Source organism: Peromyscus leucopus, chromosome 8a (assembly GCF_004664715.2).
Source record: "Peromyscus leucopus breed LL Stock chromosome 8a, UCI_PerLeu_2.1, whole genome shotgun sequence".
Classification (NCBI taxonomy): domain Eukaryota; kingdom Metazoa; phylum Chordata; class Mammalia; order Rodentia; family Cricetidae; genus Peromyscus; species Peromyscus leucopus.
The window spans coordinates 7,639,540-7,659,092 of record NC_051085.1 but is presented as its reverse complement, the minus strand read 5'-3'; the positions used below and the strand labels follow the sequence as shown (position 1 = coordinate 7,659,092).

General features: G+C 45.3%; 1 protein-coding gene across 1 annotated transcript; it reads left to right on the top strand.

Moving 5' to 3' along the window:
• Positions 1 to 6,583: 6,583 nt before the first annotated feature.
• On the top strand, positions 6,584 to 19,368 carry Cd164 (CD164 molecule). Its single transcript, XM_028890269.2, has 6 exons — positions 6,584 to 6,838; positions 9,512 to 9,598; positions 10,878 to 10,949; positions 11,980 to 12,015; positions 15,611 to 15,667; positions 16,964 to 19,368. The coding sequence occupies exons 1-6, from the start codon at positions 6,679 to 6,681 to the stop codon at positions 17,131 to 17,133; spliced, it is 582 nt and encodes a 193-aa protein (XP_028746102.1). The 5' UTR covers positions 6,584 to 6,678; the 3' UTR covers positions 17,134 to 19,368.
• Positions 19,369 to 19,553: the final 185 nt, after the last annotated feature.

Sequence of the window (19,553 nt, the reverse complement as noted above, 5' to 3'; positions counted from 1 at the left end):
ACGTGACGTACCCAATCTTTATGTACCCATGTTGAGGTTTTGGAGGAAAATGAGAGCAAGTCTGAAGAGATTTCTCATGATGCCTGGCACGATGACAGATGCATAAAAACTCAGGGACTGCTATTGTGACTTTCCCTTATACCCACACACCCAAGTTCAGTGATCTGTGAAAGCATGCGTAGTATTCCAAGAGGCCACATTTAAAGACCTCTGTTCATAAACGAATGATTAGTTCTCGACAGGATCCAACACATAACCCATTGATAGCACAGCTCAGTCAAACAAACTAATTGTCATAGAGAGGTGCTATGTCCTCGTCCGCAGTGCTTGACAGGAGGCTGAGCTTAATAGCACTCTCTCTGACAGAGAGAACACGACTACAACTGCGTGTATGTTTACCCTACTCTTCCCAGAAATGGATCCCACGTTTTATCCCTATCTATGCATATCTAAGCTCCCTAAATATCCAAAGTGCAATCAAAAATTGATGGAGTCTGAAGAGCCCATCAGACTATCACACGATCCAACTATATACATTTCATAAAATATAAAGAGGGAGAGTGAGAGACTGGAGCTAACTTGCGAGATCACTTAGCTACTAATTATAATCTAATTCAAAGTATGGTCTATAGATAATATGAGTCCATTTGTTGAAGATGACACTTATTATAAATGGTTAGTTTTACATGACGAACAGCTATCTCTTTAGCGTATAGGACAATGTAAAGCAGGATGCTGATCTGGCTGTGTTCTGGCTGAAAAAATAGTACTTAACGCGAGGAAGAGACCAGAGGAGATAAGCATTGTGGAATTTCTCTTCCACAGGGACAATCATAGCTTTATGCAGAACATCAGAAAGCTTCCAGGGCATTACATCGCACACACGCACTATCCTAAGGAACAAGTAAACTAGAAGGATACTCTCATGTTCTGTATATAATTATATGAGGTATGACTGCTCAGATAGAGCCTCCTAAGAACAAAACACAACACGATATGAGCAGGAAGAGTAATATCATAAAACGTCTCTATATACTTGAAGTAGTAGTGTGGGCATACCGTATGGCATCCTTAGTCACAAAGGATGTTGCAAAGAGTTCAAGGTCAGCCTGGAGATAAGGTGAAATTAATTAAGACCAACTCGCTAATTATTACTGTAGTGTCTATAAAAACAGGGAAGAAAGCTTAGCACTAAACGTCGAGCGAGAGAGTGGTGAATTTGTTCTGTGCTGCCATAGCTGAGCGCAGCCGTGCAGAGCATCACCCACCATTAGAGACTCTTAGTGAGACAACTTCAATCCTAGTTTTGTGTTGTTTATATCACAATCTTAAGTTATGACACAACACTCAAAACGTGAGCTGACTTGCGTTTTTCGCGAGTAGATAGTTATGGACTATTCAACCTGCTCGGAGCAGATTATACAAAAGCGCGACATATGAAGTCGTGCGTTCTAGCATGGTAGGAGATGGGCTCTCTATAGGCACATCAAAAGCAAAAATTTGAGCAGCCTCCGAGGCACTAACCCGCTTTCGTACATAATGCATAGTATTCAGCTCCACCACGTACACAGTATCTTTCTGGGAGAGGAAGGTTTCCTTTGGTGTATCAACACACTCAAGTTCTGGTTACATTCTGAACAAAACCCTAAGTCTCATAAACCCTATCTGCTCATGGACCACTCTCGAAAGCAAGAGTAAGATGGGAGGTTTCTATCAGAATTGTAGGTTAGAAACACTTGGGGAACTTCTGAAAATCTGATGCCGAGGCCTTTCGGACCCATTATGTCAGTCCCTAGACATCTTTCTGTTTAATGCTCCAATGTGCGATAAAGTTGAGAACTCAAGCACAGTGCTCCCTCTTGAATCAAAGCCCTGGGACTAATATCAGTGAAACATCTACAAAGTGGAGGAGACCCTCCAAGTACGTCTCTGGTATGTTATCAGTCCTAGCCATACATACTATCAAGCTAAGGTTAAAAATCTGAAAGATGATTGGTCAAGTGTTGCTGGATCCTAACAGCTCCCTCTGGGTAGGGGGTGAGAAGGCACAGCATCAATGGCTCAGACACTGGGAGTCAGTTGAAGGCAAATAACGAACTCATTTATCTAATAATGGGGAAGGCCTTATAGACCCTCCTCCCAGCACCCAGTCTGTGTCACAATCTGGTGGCATTACTTGGTCATCCCTCATTGGCTGGGCACCTCCAGGAACTCTAACATTAATCAGGAACTCTGACAGCACCTGCTGCTAGGCCCTCAGGCAGACTCCAGGTTGGCTCATAAGGAAGTACATTATGTGCATGCCTTGGCAACTGGTCTGAGCCAATTTCCTCGACCCTATGGGCCTGTCCTACTACAGTCAAAAACACTTGCTGCTTTTCCAGAGGACCTGAGTTCAGTTCCTAGTGCTTATGTTGAGTGGCTCACAACGTCCTGTAACTCCAACTTCAGGGCTTCTGATGCCCTCACCTGGCCTCCAGAGACACCTACATACACATGCACACATACCCCCAACCCAACTCATAATTTAAAAATTCTTTAAAGATCACAAATTATTAATATTATTAATCTTAGTTAGAGTCTTTTGCTGGTTTTTGCTGTTGTTACTTTGCATGTTAGGTAAATATTCTACCCTAGAGCTCCACCTCTAGCTCATTACAGCCCCCCTACTGAAAGTGGTATCTGTGCTAAATTTGTGCCGTGGGGGCCTGAGAGATGGCTCAGTGGTCAAGAGCTCTTGCTTCTGTTGCAGAGGACTGGTGTTTGGTTCCCAGCACCCACGTGACAACTCAAAACCCTCTGTAACTCCAGTTCCAGGGGACCTGCCACCCTCTGCTGGCCTCCCTGGAAAGCAGCTACACGTGTGGTATGCATATATGCAGGTGAACACTCATACACATAAGAAGAACAAATCTTTTTAAAAATTAAAGCCAAGACTGGCTCAGAAGGTAAAGGCACCATGGCACATTTGCATGTGGACCCACACAAACATAAAATAAATGAATGCAATAAAATACTGCATTACAGAATCCAGCCCTTGCAAATGTAATTTAAAAAAACACTGTATTATAGATTCTAGTCCTAGCTTCTCACCCATACCCTCCTGTGCATGTAACTCCCTGGTCCACAGCTAGAGAAGTTCTATTTCCTGGGAGCTACTTGTAGTACCGGCCTCCTGAGCTTAGACACAGCTATTTTTGGCAAGGGTGGACAACTGACCCAAATGAACCAGTTTGCTCATTTCTCCAGCCTTTTCTAAAAAGTAAAAATAATTTAGTGCCTCCTCTAAAGCCCAGCTTCATGACTGCAGTAGGGAATAAGCTGATGATCACCGTCCGTTTCCCAAGTCCACAATTTAGTAAGAAAGACAAATCGCAAATAAAAGGTGGTACATGCTTTGCTACAGATAAGCACAGTGGAGCACCTGTGGGCTGGGGGACAGGAAGCAGGAGTCCTGGAGGACTTTTAGGGAGAGCTTTCTGGAGGGAGTGCATCTTAGCCTGGGAGACCTGTAGGGAGAAGGGAGAGTTGATGCCCAGATGTCAGAAGGGTTGAGTGGTCTAGACAGAACCCTATCAGGATGGTCCAGATGAAAAAGAAAGCAGCAGGGAGGACTGGCAGCCAGGAGCTTCCCTATAGAAGTCTGCTACTGGTTCAGAGGAAGTTGGTAGCTATGACGGTTAAGTGTCAACTTGATGCAATCTAGAATTACTCGGGAACTCTCAGCGAGGGACTGTCTGGACAAGGCTGGCTTGCGTTTGTTTCGTGTTAACTGGAATGGGAAGACCCTCCCATCGTGGGCAGCACCATCCCCTGGGCTTGGGAATTCATTCTCTCTCAACTATGGGTAAAACTGACTGCTTCAAGATCCTGCCTCCTAGATTTCTCAGCAATGAAGGACTGTGATGTGGAATTGTAAGCTGAATAAATCTTCTCCGCCTTAATGTTTCTTTTGTCGGGATATTTTATCACAGCAACAGGAAATGAGACTAGGTCAGCAATGGACAGGTTGGGAAATGTTAGGTCAGTTGAGTGCTCTCTTCCAGGAAGTGTAAAAGGAAATGCTAGGCAACAAATGTGGTTAGCCATGAGGCCTAGGGCTGGCAGGAGTGTGTGGGATTGGGTCCTGAAATGTTCTAGCAAGCCATGTTGACATGCTAAGAATTCTTCCTTTTAAGTTCAAGGCTCACGGACTTTTGGCTTCCCACCTGAAAGATGTACGGCCTACTCCTACAGTGAATCACACTAACACCAGCCATGAAGAGGATTCTGTTCCTCACTGTCCGGAAGTGGAGGCAAACTCCTGGTTCTCAAAGGCCCACTGGGTACTTGTTATTCTTCCAGCTTTTGCGTAGAGTGTCGGTCTGTTAGTTTGGGGAAAGTGTTTAGAGAAACAATTTTCTTTTGTTTAAAAATATTAGAGGGAGCTCAGACTGCAGCAGATTCACGAGAGCTACACACAGTTCTGTTGCTCGGGAGAGAAGAACAATGACAATCTGTAATCTTAATCGCAGACCGGGTATCTAAAAGGAAACCACCTGAGGGATGGCTGACCTTCTAAAAAGAAATCTAGAACAGTGGTTCTCAACTAAGGCTGGTTATTTACCGCCAGGGAACACTGAAAATGTTAGGGGCAATGTGTTGACACAGGAGAAGGTATCCCATTTTCTGGCTTCTCCTAGCTAGAGGCCAGGTTCCGATTACCAATAATCACAGCACAGGTAAGAAAGAGTCAGCTAGCCTGCAATCGTAAGAGTGCCAACGTTGAGAAATGAGACAATAAACAGAGTTCTGCTCCCTTATGACCTGAAAATAAATGTTTCTAGAATGATGAAAATAACTTTGCAACTAAAGTCAGTTCCCTGATCTTGTTCCATAGATGTCATCAAAATAAACCAAGTCAACCGTTTTCTAGCCTTGAAACTGTCTCCTTATTTCCTTTAAAGACTAAAGGAAATCTGAGGACTAGAGTTGAACACCCAAACGACAAGCTGTTAATCAATGGTCCCCACAGCAGAGTGTGTTCATCCTAGGGTACAAACGAGATCATCGATTTGGGAGCAGGAAGCCAAGATGAAATACAGCCTCTGCTCTTAAATCTCCCGATGTTAGAAGCTGAGCGTGTCTTCTTTTAGCCCGGGTGTCATGTGTGGCTTGAGAGAACAGCAGCTGCTTCTCGGAAGCTCTGGTGATGTCACCTCATAATTGACTGCGCTTTAATGCTGCGGGCCACCAATTTGATCGGTCACAACCCACCAGTTTATGTTTTACACTGAGTGTCCCCGCAAAGGGACCACACTGATTCCGGGAGGAAATAAAGGCTTTCAATCCTAGGCTGAAGTTGTAAAAATGCTTCTGCAGTAATTTTTTAAAATTTGTACTACAGTGAAACAAGACATCAATCACTAGGACAGTCAATACTCATGTTACTCGAGTAAATTATGCATAATTAATTGTGACATATTTAAATTAATTTAAAACACGACAAACGCGAAACAGTTGAGACAGCATTACACAGCGTGCTGGGTTGGAACCCAGGAACACACGCGTGAAGAGCAATTGTTCTACCAAATGAGCTACATCCCATAGAATTTTCAAGTCAATTTTTTAAATGCATGTCAAGCATTGAGCATTTTGTGAGACTTAGCATCAGATGGCGCTCATGACTACGGAGAGCCTGAACCGCGCCAAAAGGCACCGAAAATGTCAGTTCTGGCACCAGGTGATCCTGGTGTCAGGGTCAGGTCACTTTCCCAAGTCTCAGATTTCCTCACCTGTGATGGGGGCGGGCGGGCGGGTGGGTGAGAGGGGACACGAGGACTTGTCATCCCTGACCGTCTGACTACAAAGATGGTTTGGGACAGATCGGCCACTACTGCGGCTCTCTCAGTGACTCAGAAGGAGCAGTTTGGGCAAGGGCACCGGTGGCGGTTGTGGTGCGGGGGCGGCGGGGACAGGAGATCACTTTCGGTGAAACTCTCTGACCACGTGATTCCGTCATTCCCCACCCCCCAGCCCCAGTCCCGGAACACTGTCACACTTAAACATGTATCCGACGTCAAGGAAGAAAAGGCGGCTCCTGCAGAGCCCGAAGCGAGCGCCGCAGCACAACACAGGCTCAGCCGTCCATCAAGCCGGAGTCTCCCAGCTAAACCGAGCCGGGCCGCGCGCTGCCGGGGAGGTCACGTGGGGCCTGGGCCCGCCTCCCAGGCCGCCCAGGTGGCCGCCCCTCTCTGCGTCATGTGGGCTGTTCCATCCCCGCCAGGGCGGGAGGGGGGACGCCCCGGCTGCAGATGCGCGAAGAGACTCCCTACGTCGCTCGTGGTCCTCCCTCTCGGGCAGTAAGAGAAAGACCGCTGGCGGCGCACGGGCTGCGGTGCCACAGAAAGCAAGGTGGAGGCGGTCTCCTCCTCCGGCCGCCGCTCCTCCCCCCCTCCTACGGGCTGCCTGGTGGTTCCGTCCGCCCCGCTCCTCCCGGCCCCGCCCCTTTCGGCCCCGGCCCCGCCCCCCCCCCCCGCCCCGCCCCGCCCCCCGCCGGGCCGCTCACGTGACCGCCGCGCGCTCCCGCGGGGCGGGCTTCTCGGGGGCGGCGCCGCAGGGGGACGCATCGCCGGCCGCAGCCGTGTTCGCCGCCGCAGCTCTCTTTTTTCTCTCCGGGACGCCTGGGCTGAGGACACGATGTCGGGTGTCTCCCGCCGACTGCTCTGGGCCGCCACCTGCCTGGCCGCGCTCTGCGTGGCGGCGGCGCAGACTCCTAACAGCAGCGTAGCTCCCAACGTGACCGAGATCGTCACCAGCAAGCCGGTCCCGACGACGCTCACGCCCACCGCGCTGCCAGGTGGGCGCCCGCCACACGGGCCGACCCGGGGAGTGGGGCGCGCGCGGTGGGGGGAGTGGGGGCAGGGGTACCCCGTGCAACATGGCCGCCCGGGCCCGGGGCCGCGGCCCGAGGGCGGTGGGGTGGCCGAGGCTCCGGGCGAGCTTAGGCCGCGGGGCTGATCCCGCTCCCCGAGCGCTGCCCGCAGAGGCGCCGTCCCCAGGCGCCGCAGCCCGGGACAGCGACGTGGCTCGCTTCCGCGGTGGCACTTAGGAGTTCCCGGGCGAGGCGAGGCGCCCCAAAGTCGGCGGGGAGCGCAAAAACTTTGGGCTCCCGGGCCGGGCTCTGGTCCACGCGGGGCTGTCCTCCCCTCGAGGCTCCTCCGGAAGTTGAAAGTAGGAGTCCGGGGTCGGGGAGAAAGTTAAAGATGAACTGGTGGCATTGGTGGTCGCCGTCGCCACCCCTCGCCCCCCGACTCGGCTCTGAGAAGTCCAGCCTCCTGTGACTTCGCCTTGCCTTGGCCGAGCCGCGTGAGCTGCTGCCCCTGAGATTTGAGTGTGTAAGGGAAGAAGTACCGGCGCGTGTGGCGGGCGCTTCGAGGCCGGAGGTGAAACCCAGGGCGATATTTAAAAAAAAAAAAAAAAAAGGGGGGGGGCAAGATAAACTTTTCTCCCGGGGCTCTGAGTTTGAGGGTTGTGGAGTTAGGTCTGCCGGCTTCTCAGATACCCGATCGGAGAACGTGCCTTTTGTTAAACGCGAGGCTTATTCAAATTGACATAGGCCGTGACAACGCAGATGACACGGGGAAGATAAATTGGAAGTAATGGGGTGAAAAGGCACGAAATGTTTAGATTGGTTGTTGTACTTAATTGAGGTAAGAAGTAACTGCGCTACCCAACTGAAGGGTTGCTTAAGTGTAAAGACTTGACATTGGCTTTTTTTTTGCTTATGTTCTAGTACCTTCTCTAGTTTCAGTATTTTATAAAATGTAATACGAATAAAATTGCATGGAATATCCGGTTTCTTGTTAGACTCTGAAAGATGCTAGGGTAAAGTTCAAATATTTTTAAATGAACAAAGTAAATTTCAGAACGATTCTGGGAATTTCTATCACAGTTAAGATGATAAAGCAAAAAAAAAATTTTTTTTTTTTTTTGCCTTCTGCTTATTTGACAATTTCCTCCCAGAATTGTAATGTGTGGGTTTTTTATTTTGTTTTGAAGAGAAGCCTGGGAATACCAAGTTAATTGCCTTTGTATAACTGAAATACCCAGGGAGGACTTAATTTGTATTTTCTGGAAATTATGGGATAAGCTGCAGTGTGGGGAGTAGCATTCCCACGCTGTACCCATCATCAGGCATACAAGATCGTGACTCTAGTATGTCGTAAGAACGTGTGCTCTGTGAATGCCCTTATCCACCAGACATTGCCCTGTTTCCAGTAAATGTAACTGTTGGTCGCAGCGATTCTGCAGAAGTGTTTGCTGAGGCAAGATGAAAGCGGAGGAGGATATTGTAGGCATCTGGGTTCTAGAAAAGAAATGAAGTTAGCCCCAAAGAATTGCAGTTGGCCATTTGAGTTCTTGTTTTTGGACTGTTTGGTTTAGAGCAGTGGTCCTCACCCTTCCTCATGCTGTGACCCTTTAATACAATTCCTAATATGGTAGTGACCCCCCCCAGCCACAAAATGATTTTCATTGCTGCTTCATAACTAATTTTGCTACTGTTGTGAGTCTATCTGATATGCAGGATGGTCTTAGGAGACCTCTGAAAATGTCGTTGGACTCCCCCTTCCTGAAGGTTGAGAACCATGTTTTAGAGTGTTGACCAAATACATCTCTATACACAGATGGACAGACAGACAGACACATAACACATGAATGTGTCCCCTTAAGATGCATCTTCCGATTGTGGAGAACCCCGTGGAAAGTGAATCATTGCTGAAGACTGACTCTGGGAAATTAACTTGATTTCAGAATAACACCATCAGAATTGAATTTCTAAATCTGTACTCTATTACTTGTTATTTTCCCTGGTGTTTGGAGGCAGTGATTTCTCGGTGTTGGTGTTAAATAGTGTTTCCCTAATGTTTTGTCTTGAGAATCCCTGAATGTCTGGGTATCTCTTTCAGTCTTGTGAAGGATTATCTGATAATCACTTCCCAGTTCTGAGTATGCCCACTGACCTGTTTTCCAAAAGTTTACGTACAGTTTCGTAGTTGATTGGAATTTTTAATTTGTTTTGCTTTTTGAGACAGGGTCTCACTGTGTAGCCCTGGCTGTCATGGAACTCACTGTGAAAACCAGGCTGGCCTTGAACTCACAGAGATTTGCCTGTTGTCCCAAGTGCTGGGATTAAAGGCATGCAACACTATTACAGGCTCAAAAAATTTTTTTTGTATTTGTGTGTGTGCATGTATGTGAACACACACTTGCCACAGCACACAAGTGGAGGTCCAAAGCCAGCATTGAAGAGTTGACTCTCCTTCCATTCCGTGGGTCCAGAGCACTGAACTCAGGTCATCAGCCATTACTCTCTGTGCCCAGGGTTGACATTCCTTATAAATCAGTTTATAAATATATAATTTCAGGGAATTATTAGTTGTGAAAACTAAATCTAATGTTTACTGTCCAAAAAAGATGTACAACAAATTAAATGAAATATCAATTCATTGATTTCCTAATTTCCCCCCAGAAACCTGTGAGAGCCGCAACAGCTGTTTTTCCTGTGTTAATACCACCATTAATAATACTACCTGCTTTTGGGTAGATTGCCAAGAAGGTAAGGCACTTTGGAGTCACAAACCCTACTGTCTATTCTTGACTATGTGAAAATCCTATAGAGTATTTAAGACAGTGTGTAGTAGTTATTTTCCAGATCCAATACTTCCGTAAAGTACTAGTTGCTTAACATTTCCCTTAGAGTTCTAAAACTTGACTGTTCAAATTCAGTAGCTTTTAAAGGAGAGAGTTTAGATCTTGAGAAGGATTGAAGTGTGCTAACTGGAAAAGCTGCGGGTTTTCCTTTGGAAGTGGAGTCTTTTGTCTTGGGAGATAAACTGTAGCGAGAGTGTGGAAGGAACAATGTTGACATCTTAGATAGGGATAAGAAGGGAGAGTTGGTTCCTGTGCTTTTGTGCTGCGAAGTTCATTAACTTAGCAAACATTTGAAAGCTGGGAGCTAGATGGAAGTCTGTTGAAGTGTAAGATTTTTCTTAGAATTATGATTTTACAATGTAGATTACTATGTTTTCTTAAGGTAAGGTGTGTGCACCTTTCCCTGTCAGCAAAACAGTCTATTAAAGAACTTTTCTTTATTTGCTAGGTTGTTTGTTTTTTTTTTAATACATCCCTGGAGGTAGAGAACCCATAGGTTTTTTTGTTTGTTTGTTTTTCCAGTAAAAGTGGAGCTCTGTGTTAAGTTCCTTTATTCAGTGAGTCTAGTTCTATGTGGCACACAAAGTTGAGAACACTCTTTGAACTTTGGGAGTTAACTTTGTGGTGCAAAGATGCTAAGCTATACTTTATGCTAACCTATACAGTGGAACTTGAGAGTGGATCCTCTCCTGGAGGATCGGTCTGTGGGAAGTGTGGAGGTGTGGAGGTTACATCCTCTGCTTTCAGATTTGTTGTTGAAGGCTCTCCAGTTATCGCTCCAGGTCTGCCTATTCAGGAGAACTGTTGGAAAGTGTGGCCAGCTAGAGCAGAAAGACTCAGGGTACAGGCGTTGCTGCTTCTGGGGACCTCTCCTCACCGCGTCATCTCCTTCCGAGTCCTTAGGCTCTCGTGAATTCTGCTTATCTGTTCAGTAGACTCAAGTAGCTTTTTAGATCCGTCTCTAAGGCAGTGGGGAAGGGTTGCAGTTTTTATTGCCCTCAGCTTGAGAACTTAAGAGCCCTCTCCCAGGGCCCTGGGGTCACAGTCACGGGTGTAGACCAGCCACAATTGGCTTGGCTTCTTTTTGTTTTTGTTGTAGTAGTGTTCTAGAGCCTAGTAGCAAAGCCAGAGATGGAATGTAAGTGAGTAATTGCCTTTTGTCTCTCTCTCTCCCTCTCTCATAGCAAATAAGACCTATTGTTCAAGTGTACGCCTAAGTAATTGTAGCTGGGTGAACAATACTGCCTCCTGTTCTGGTAAGTTTTCAGTCAGCAGCGGAGTGCTGACCACATGGGCTGGACAAGATCACTGCTACACTGTGCTAATGTTTAGATGATAGTTAAATCTGGGTTCCATGACTCAGCTAGAAGTCTTTCATTTCCTGTGCTAATGTTCAGTTCCTCCCTTTAAGTGTCACAACTAAGTAAACGTCTGTATTCATCTTTTGTGTTTGAGAAATTGGGTTACTCTTTGGCTTTTACCCTTTACACTAAAAAGTCCTAGTTGGAACAGCTGCTCTCCACCCTCCACCCTTCCTCCTCCTCCCCACCCTCGAGTTGCCCATTCAGGCGGTGAGCTGTTCATCTCAGTGTGAGCTCCACATTCTCCTGCCTCTGTTTCCCAAGTACTGGGATTGCAGGAGTGAACCACGGGCCCAGCTGGCTAACAGTTGTCTTTTCTGATGTCACCCTAAGTTAATGGGGAAGTCAGATTCCAACTTGGCGTATAGATAACTGAATAAAGTGTTTTTGTAGAAAGTATCTAACCGTTGATGACTCTTGATGACTCTTGACTATTTTATTTTGATAGGGCTTTCTCCATCCCACCGTGAACTTGATGGGTTCCATTAGTGTTGGGTTAATTTTATCCTATGTGGGATCGATAATGTGGTTAAGTCATACACAAACAAGGAACTCAGCCTTTCTCAAAAGTAGTTTAAACCTTACTGTGTAATGTTGTAGCCATCACGTTGATTTTTTTCCCCTGCCCACAAGAAGGAAAAGAGAATACATAAGGCCTGTATCTGCCTTGTAGACATTTGTTATAAGCTGTGTGTGGCTAATTAATTGTGAGAAAGGCTAAGAAATGTCTTAGAGGGAAGTGAGATGCCCCTGAAAATTGATGGTTTCAGTTCTAAAGAAGGGGAACTAGTGTTGGGCGTGAGTAACGGTCTCTTCCAGTTGTGATGTTTTTGTTGTAAAACTGCGATGGTCACATTCCCAGATTGGGAAGCTGTTGCCACAAGCTTCCATCCGACAGCTGTAATGTGTCTCTGTTTCTCAACAGTGCCTACTGCCACTCCAGTGCCTACCAACTCCACAGGTAATGCAAGACAGCCTTCTCTTCCTTGTTCTTTGGGGACTTTTCAGCCCTGTGGCTAACTTACTAGCTAAGAAATGGTGGTGTAGATTTAAAGAGTAGGGAAGACTTAGTTATGGACCACAGCAGCGGTGTAGGCAGTGGTCCCCTTTGAGACGGGCATATAACTCGGGAGTATTTTGTTTGGAGTGACTCCCAGTAAGTTTACTTAGTTGGTACATTGAGCCGCCCTTGGACTCAGTGTGGGTGTCTTATAAATCTCAGAAAACACAGAAGCACACGGGGAATTACAGTTCTCGTTATTGGGCAGTATGCCAGAATGCTTTCAGAAGTTAATTTCCTCGAAGAGTCTTTTCTGTGTGTATAACGAAGTGTGCTTTTTATGGAAGAGGATCATAGTTAGCTGTTTGCGTTGTTTTTTCCCCTCTTCCTGTAAGCTGGTCACTCCTTCTCCCTGCATTTGGAGACTGTTCATCTCACTGCTACAGTGAGACCCGTAAGGGAGTGGGCCAGGTGATGAGAGGGTGTGGACAGAATTCAGCCCCAGTTTTGTTACTGTCGGAAAGACGAGTAAAGTCGGGAGGGAGCCTTGTGTGTGGGGAATTCGTAGGTGGGTGTGTGTCATGAGACGGAGACAGGACAGCCTGTGGGAGATACTGACAGACACAGCCCTGGAAGTCAGGGAAACAGGCCAAGGAAGCGGGTGGTGCACGCCGGAGGAGGCGGGAGGGTACGCTGAGATGGTAAGTGTCGTATACTAAGTGACGGTAAGCTTGGTACACTTGACAGATCAAAAGCAAAACTGAGAAGCTCCTCTGTGTGCATTGCTTCTGAGACTTGGATGGTATCTCAGCATGGAGGTCCTCCCTCATAGGACCAGGCTTGTATTTTAATAAAATGTATTGTTAGGCCTGTGCAGGGTAAAAGACCAAAGTGAACTTGAAGTCAGCTACAGTGGAAATGTTCATGCTGCAGAAACCTGCAGATTACTACCAAGTTTATCTTAGTGGACTGTTAGCGCTTAGCTTCTGAACTTGTCAGAGACGATTGCCTAAGAAGATGGTGAACCTGGGCTGTGGACAGACAGAAGACATTCCCTAGACCCACTGTGGGCTTGGTTTAATCATCTTCTCCACTGTTGATGTATTTTCCACTTGCTCACTTGACGTTGTGTCTTGTTTTTGAGTGGCCTTTCCTCGGTGCAGATAGTATCATTGACAGTGGAGGGACCAGATTATGTCAGAGGAAGTGGGAAATGTTGGTGGGTGAGTGGGAGACAAAAGGGTTAAGTATTTAGTACAGTTTTAGGTTGTTCCTAGAAGTGATGTTATTCTGGGTGGTGATGTCCTTGCTGCTGATTACCAATAGTTTTATTATAATTTAGAAATTTTTTTAATGAAAAGGACATATAGGTCAAGAGGTTTATTCACTAAAATAGTGCCTTATTTTGAATTAACTTGTACCATTCTTTAAGAGTGGATAATGAAAACCAAGTAGCAAATCTGTAGATTTTTTTTAACCATAACATCAAACAAAACTAACTGATTTTTTTTTTTTCTTTTGAGACTGGGTTTCTCCAGGCTGTCCTGGAACTAACTTTGTAGAGCAGGCTGGCCTCAAACTCACATCTACCTGCCTCTCCCTCCTGAGTGCTGGAATTAAAGGCATGTGCCATTACCACCCGACTAAAACTAATATCTTAAGATTGAAGAGAAGTTAATACATATTTAATCTGTAAAGTTCACGTTGTCGTATCTCAATTGTTGTGTGACTACGTAGGAGGTATGTGTTGTGGGACTTTCTTTGGACCACCAGCTCCCAAATAATGACACACAGACTTCTTATTAATTATGAAAGCTTGGCCTCAGCTTAAGCTTGTCCCAACTAGCTCTTATAACTTAAATTAACCCATTTAAATTAATCTACATTCTGCCATGTGTCTCATTACCTCTGATCAATACCATGCATCCCATTTCCTCCATATCTGGCTGGCAAGTATTGCCTCTCTGCTTCCTAGAGTTCCTATCTCTTTCTGGAAATCTGGCCTATCCTCTCCTACTTAGCTATTGGCCGTTCAGCCCTTTATTAAGCCAATCAGAAGGTGCCTTAGCAGAGACACATATTCATGGTATACAAAACAATTGCCCCATAATAGGTGTATTTAAACCACAAAAGGGAGTAAGTCTTAGAATAATCCTGCCTTCTGATATAGGAATTGTGTCTGTTATTTCTCTTTGAGATACACGAGACAAGAAAGGGAAGCAAGTTGTCCTCGGCATTCATTGGGGTGTGTGTGTGTGTGTGTGTGTGTGTGTGTGTGTGTGTGTGTGTGTACAACTTGCTTAGTCCATTTAGTGTTTCTTGTATGTATGTGATTTCAGGACTGGCCAGTTAGTATTGGATAACCAATTAGGAAGATACTAGAGGGCTTAGTCCTGGGGAAAAGAGAGATGGGGTGGGCCATATGGAGTAGAGAGCAGAGGACAACTTTGGAGTCAGTTTCTCCTTCCTCCGTTACCTGGGTTCTGGGGGAAGTCTGGTCAACAGGTTCATGTAGCAAGTGCTTCTTTTCCTGGCTGGTAGCTGGGCTGTCTTGATCACTGTCCTTCATGTCAGTCTTAATAGAAGTTTTACCACAGTCCTATGAGAATGAGAATCAGCTTCTTAGGCTGCTGTTGACTTTGGGGTACCAACAGTGCCTTTGGGGAGTCCTGACCTGCATGCCTTTACTCTAGCGATGGTCGTCTTGAAGCCCAGTGTCGGTGTGTAATTACTGTTGAAGCACAGAACTTTATATTTTAACTCTTCATTAGAACTTGGGGGCTGGCGAGATGGCTCAGATAAAGCACTTGCTACCAGGCCTGGTGACCTGGGTTGTTCTCTGAGGCATGCATCGCAGAAGAGAAAACCAGCGCCCATGGGTTGACTTCCACACTTGCGCATGCCATCTGTGTGCCCATCCATCCATACACAGATACAATTCGTACTGTCGTTTTTTCAAAGGTGGTTCATTTATTTTTTGAGACAGTGTCTCACTGGATAGCCTCTAGTACTGGTACAAGAATTCTTTGAGATAACACTCAGCAGTAGACACTGTTCATAGTTCCATAGTCAGAGGTCATTTTCTGTTTCCAGAGCACCTTAGCCTCACACAGAGTGGGAGGTAGACTGTATCCTCCAAATGGGGGATGCTCTAGCCCTGGTGCTAATGCTGGTAAATAGGATTTCATTGGCACCCAACCATGCCTGCTCATTTCCTGCATGGCACATACAATATACTCAATTGTGTATTTCAGTTACATACACTAATTTGTCATAGAAGCAAGACTGTTCATAAAGGAACGAAAGCTGGAACGCTCTTCCCTAAATATACTTTGTCTGGATATGTGTGTCTTACATGTATACATAGATCTTGTCATAAAAACAAGTTTATGCTGGCCAAATATGTCAGAATATATGTAAATGCTTACATTGGGTCATTAACTAAATGTGGCTTTTGTTCTTTAAAAAATTTAAAGTGTTGTTTTAAAAACTACATGTTGGATAATTGGGAAGTTAGAAATTTAAAGTTTCTAAATACATTTTGTTTTCTTTCCAGCTAAACCCACAACTCGACCTTCCTCTCCGACACCTACTCCCTCAGTTGTCACATCAGGTAATTGGGGCTTTAGGAACTCCCAGTGACCGCCGCCGCCAAGGTCCAGTTCTCTTCATGGATAACTATGGGCTGGCTCAGCCCTGACTTAGAGCCCAGGCAGTGGTTGGCTCCTAACGCCCTGCCGAGGGTCCTCTTCTAGTCTTGAAGTGCTCGCATTTGGCTGGCCCTTTAGATTTGGGAAGTGTTTTCTCGAAGACCTTTCTGTAAGCCTTAGATGCAAAATCAGATTTGGGGCTACAAGTTACTTAGAAGGTGTGATACCATCACCATCACGGTTTTGGTGATACCATCAAGGTCAAATTACTGTTTTTAGTTAGACAAGTCTGAAAAGCCAAGATCTGCACTCCCTATTTTTAAATGGTGTTCATTTCCTTAGACTGGCTTGGACCTGAGGGCTCTTCCTACTGTGTGACTGCTGTGGCTCCCTGTTTTTACACACACGCACGCACACGCACGCACACACAATGATAGAAAACACTAGGAGTGGAGTCGTTTTCATATGAAGTTTTCAGTGCCTACAACTTGACTCTGCTAGCTGCGCCCCACGTGGCTAATGCTAAGTTGGTCGGCTCGCCGGAGCCTGCCGCCGATGTGCTCCTCAGGAGTGTACACTTTACTTAGAGGATGCTACATAGTCGTACATAGCCTTTTGGGTTCCTCTTGAAACATTGACTCCCTCAGTAATTGTAGATTTCTTCTGACTTGCTCTTACTTTTTCTAATACAGAATTAACTAGCAGTACTTTTAGATCTTTAATGAGTATTTTGTTTGTAGAAATTTTAGTTTCCAAATTTGTTTTCCTTATGGCTTTGTAATGCTTTCTCATAATGCAAATTAACTAGCAGAGTACAGTTCCAACTATTTGCTATTATTATAGATTGTTACTTGTATTAACTTGAAAAATAGCAGCTGAATTTTTATATACCTCATCTAGCTAGTAAAACCTAAAAGTTTTAACAAATTTTTACTTTAGCAGTTAATCAAAATAGATTAACAACGTTATTGCATGTTTTAGAAGCACTTAAGAAATTGTAAAGGTACAGTTTATATGCCAGAGAAGCTCTTAGCTGTTTTTAGGTTTGGAACCTTCTAGTGGTATTGCCCAGATACTACCTGGACAAAGTTTAAAAAACGGGAGTTTTCCTTAAATGAGGACAAATTTTAGTTCTGAAAACTTGACTCTAGAAGACCTTCTTTATAGAACTTAACTCAGGGCAAACTGGATGCCCCGGTGGGTCTGGAAATTATAAATACCGTGACACTTACTGAGGATTCTTTGTCTTATTGTCATAGCAGGTGCAACCAATACCACCCTGACCCCAACCTCACAGCCGGAGCGCAAGTCTACCTTCGACGCAGCCAGCTTCATTGGAGGAATTGTCCTTATCTTGGGCCTGCAGGCTGTCATTTTCTTCCTCTATAAATTCTGCAAATCTAAAGAACGAAATTACCACACCCTGTAAACAGACCCATTGAAATGAATGCGGACTGGCAGTTAATGTGTAACTCACTGAAACCAAAATACTATCTTTCATCAAGTCCCACATGGAAGTCACTGTTCCAGGACCTTCATATTTCCAAAGGATGCATACAGAATATTCTTTCTTGAAGAAAAATCAGTTAAACCATTTTGCTCAACAGGAATATTTAAAATACTCTGCATGAATCCGTGTGGCTGTCGTCTTTGTTTCAAGTGGCTGCTGCTCTGGGATTCTGTTTCCCTTTGACATGCCAAATGTAACTTTCTGTAAGTTATGGAAAGTGGTGTCCTGTGCAGGCAACCTCTGACTGGCAGTTCCAGTGTGGTCATTTAAAAACCTAAAGTCTGTTATTTTCATCCTAAGGTGTGACTTAGTGGCCAGAATTGAGAAGAGTGCCAAGTGGGCGGGCACCAGGCCACTGGACTGAGGGCTTCACTTCAGAGGTGGACTAGATTCACCTAGTACTAAACTGCCCTTGGAGTGCTGTGCTTGATGGCTTGTAGTTTCTGCATTAGAACTAGGATGCCGTGCAGGGAATCACATTCCAGATTTAGAGAAAGGGAAGATGCAAACCATGCGTGTGTAACAGGTTTTGTTCGTCCTCCTAAAGCACCCTATTCAGAAAACAGAACAGTGCCTTAAGACAGACCGAGACGGCAGCGGCACGCACACAAGTGTGTTCACGCTGTGGGAGGTCAAGCTTGGTCTGAGAATGTAACTGTTGGTGTGAGCAGCAGTGAACCTGCTTGTAGGTAACATACTGTTAATATTTAATTTAAATGTTGGTTTCTCCAGAGCTGAGAAATAGAAGCTAAAGAATAATTCTAAGCTGAAAGGCTTCCTGTTTCAAACCATCTAACATTTCTCATAGGGCTGGGCTGTTGAATAGACATAAGACTGATTTGATTATCTTTCCCTCTGTACACAGAGTATCCAAATATTACTGTACCTTAAGGATTCCTATCAGGTGTTCCTGAAAAGTAGTTTTTACATGAGGCAAGAAGGAAGTAGTTTTAGAATCATTTTCTAGTTCTTACAGTGAGACAATCACTTTGTTTTCTAACAGATGTGACCTGTGTAACTGAAAGCCTTGGGTTGGAGAGGAGGTTGCAGGAGATTTCTAATGCTGATGCCCTGGCTGAATAGGTGGCCTCTTTCCTTGGCCTTGGCGCCTTCCTCCTCGGTTTCAGTTCCCGTGTGCTGTGATCATGCAGACTTGGATTCCTGTAGCTTTAGGGAAAGCACTCATTTGTTTAGTTTCAGAGTCCCTGCTCCCTTGCCTCTGACACTTGGCCCAGCTCCGAGGCTCTAATTGGACATGGGCTTTTGGTTGCCTCCGTCATTGACGTCGGTGTGGTCGCCTCGTTAGACTGGAGTGGAGCACTGGTTCCCAGGGTTTAGAGGAGGAGTGACAGATGGCTTTAGTTCCTTCCGGAAGTGAAGCTCCCTGGGCTCTTCAAACGAAGTGTCTGTCTCTCTGTCTCTCACTCGCTGGTACAGCTGCAGTTTGTTTTACTTGCACATTGTACATACACCTAATGTTTTCAAGTGCCTTACTTGTTTCAAAATCTCTGGCTTCAAAGGTTTTTGGGGAAAGCTAGGTTTACCTCACAGTTTTGTTTCCATTATACTATTCTAGGTACCTCACAGAATTGGTTACAGCGCCGTGGCTGTTAGACGTAAGTAAGTGCAAAGTTCTTTTAAACACCCAGACTTGGCATTCCTTCCAAGGTGGCAGAAGTAGTGTGACTGTCGTTTCCCTCCATGTGACTTCCTACCCCAGATCACTGTCAGCACATGTAGCAGTCGTGTGAGAATGTAACTTGATGGAGGCTCCTGTAGTTAGTTTTGCGCTCCTGCTCTAACACTGTAGGAGGTTAGTGACCTTTTCTTTGCAAGTCTCGTTCTACATCAGCGCCTGCTGCACAGTTCACGGCTGCTCGCGCTCTTTCCCGTCTCTGTTTAGCAAGCGAGTATTTGAGCCATTCGTGATTTTTGGGTTTTTTTAATCCAGAAGGTCGATAGAAACCCTTTCAGAGTTTTCATCTGATTTGTCCTGAAGATGTAGTTCTCTCAGACCCTTATTTTACCTTTCCTATACTCGCTGCACAGGCAGACACTGCTGTACTTAGACATTTCTATTTGAGTTCATTAAAACCCACAAAACTAATCTGTATGTGTACCAAACTGATTTAAAATAAATACATGTTTACTGAATTAGTCTCTTTATTGGTCAAAACTGTCGTATTTTGATTATAAAATTTAACACGTGTATTTGCCTTACCTGTCCATTTGGGGCTGGGTTGTCTCCTGTTTCTTAGTAGATGGTAACTAAAGGGTATGAATCAGTCAGTAGAGAACAGAACCTTAGTGATAGCTGGACAGAGGACAGAAGGGACAGA

What these genes read in the sequence shown, in the direction of transcription:
- Cd164 (XM_028890269.2), top strand. Translation starts at nt 6,679, where the DNA reads ATGTCGGGTGTCTCCCGCCGACTGCTCTGGGCCGCCACCTGCCTGGCC. An exon ending in TTGGGTAGATTGCCAAGAAG is followed by an intron (nt 9,599 to 10,877) that starts GTAAGGCACTTT and finishes CCTCTCTCATAG; the next exon opens with CAAATAAGACCTATTGTTCA. An exon ending in AGTGCCTACCAACTCCACAG is followed by an intron (nt 12,016 to 15,610) that starts GTAATGCAAGAC and finishes TTTTCTTTCCAG; the next exon opens with CTAAACCCACAACTCGACCT.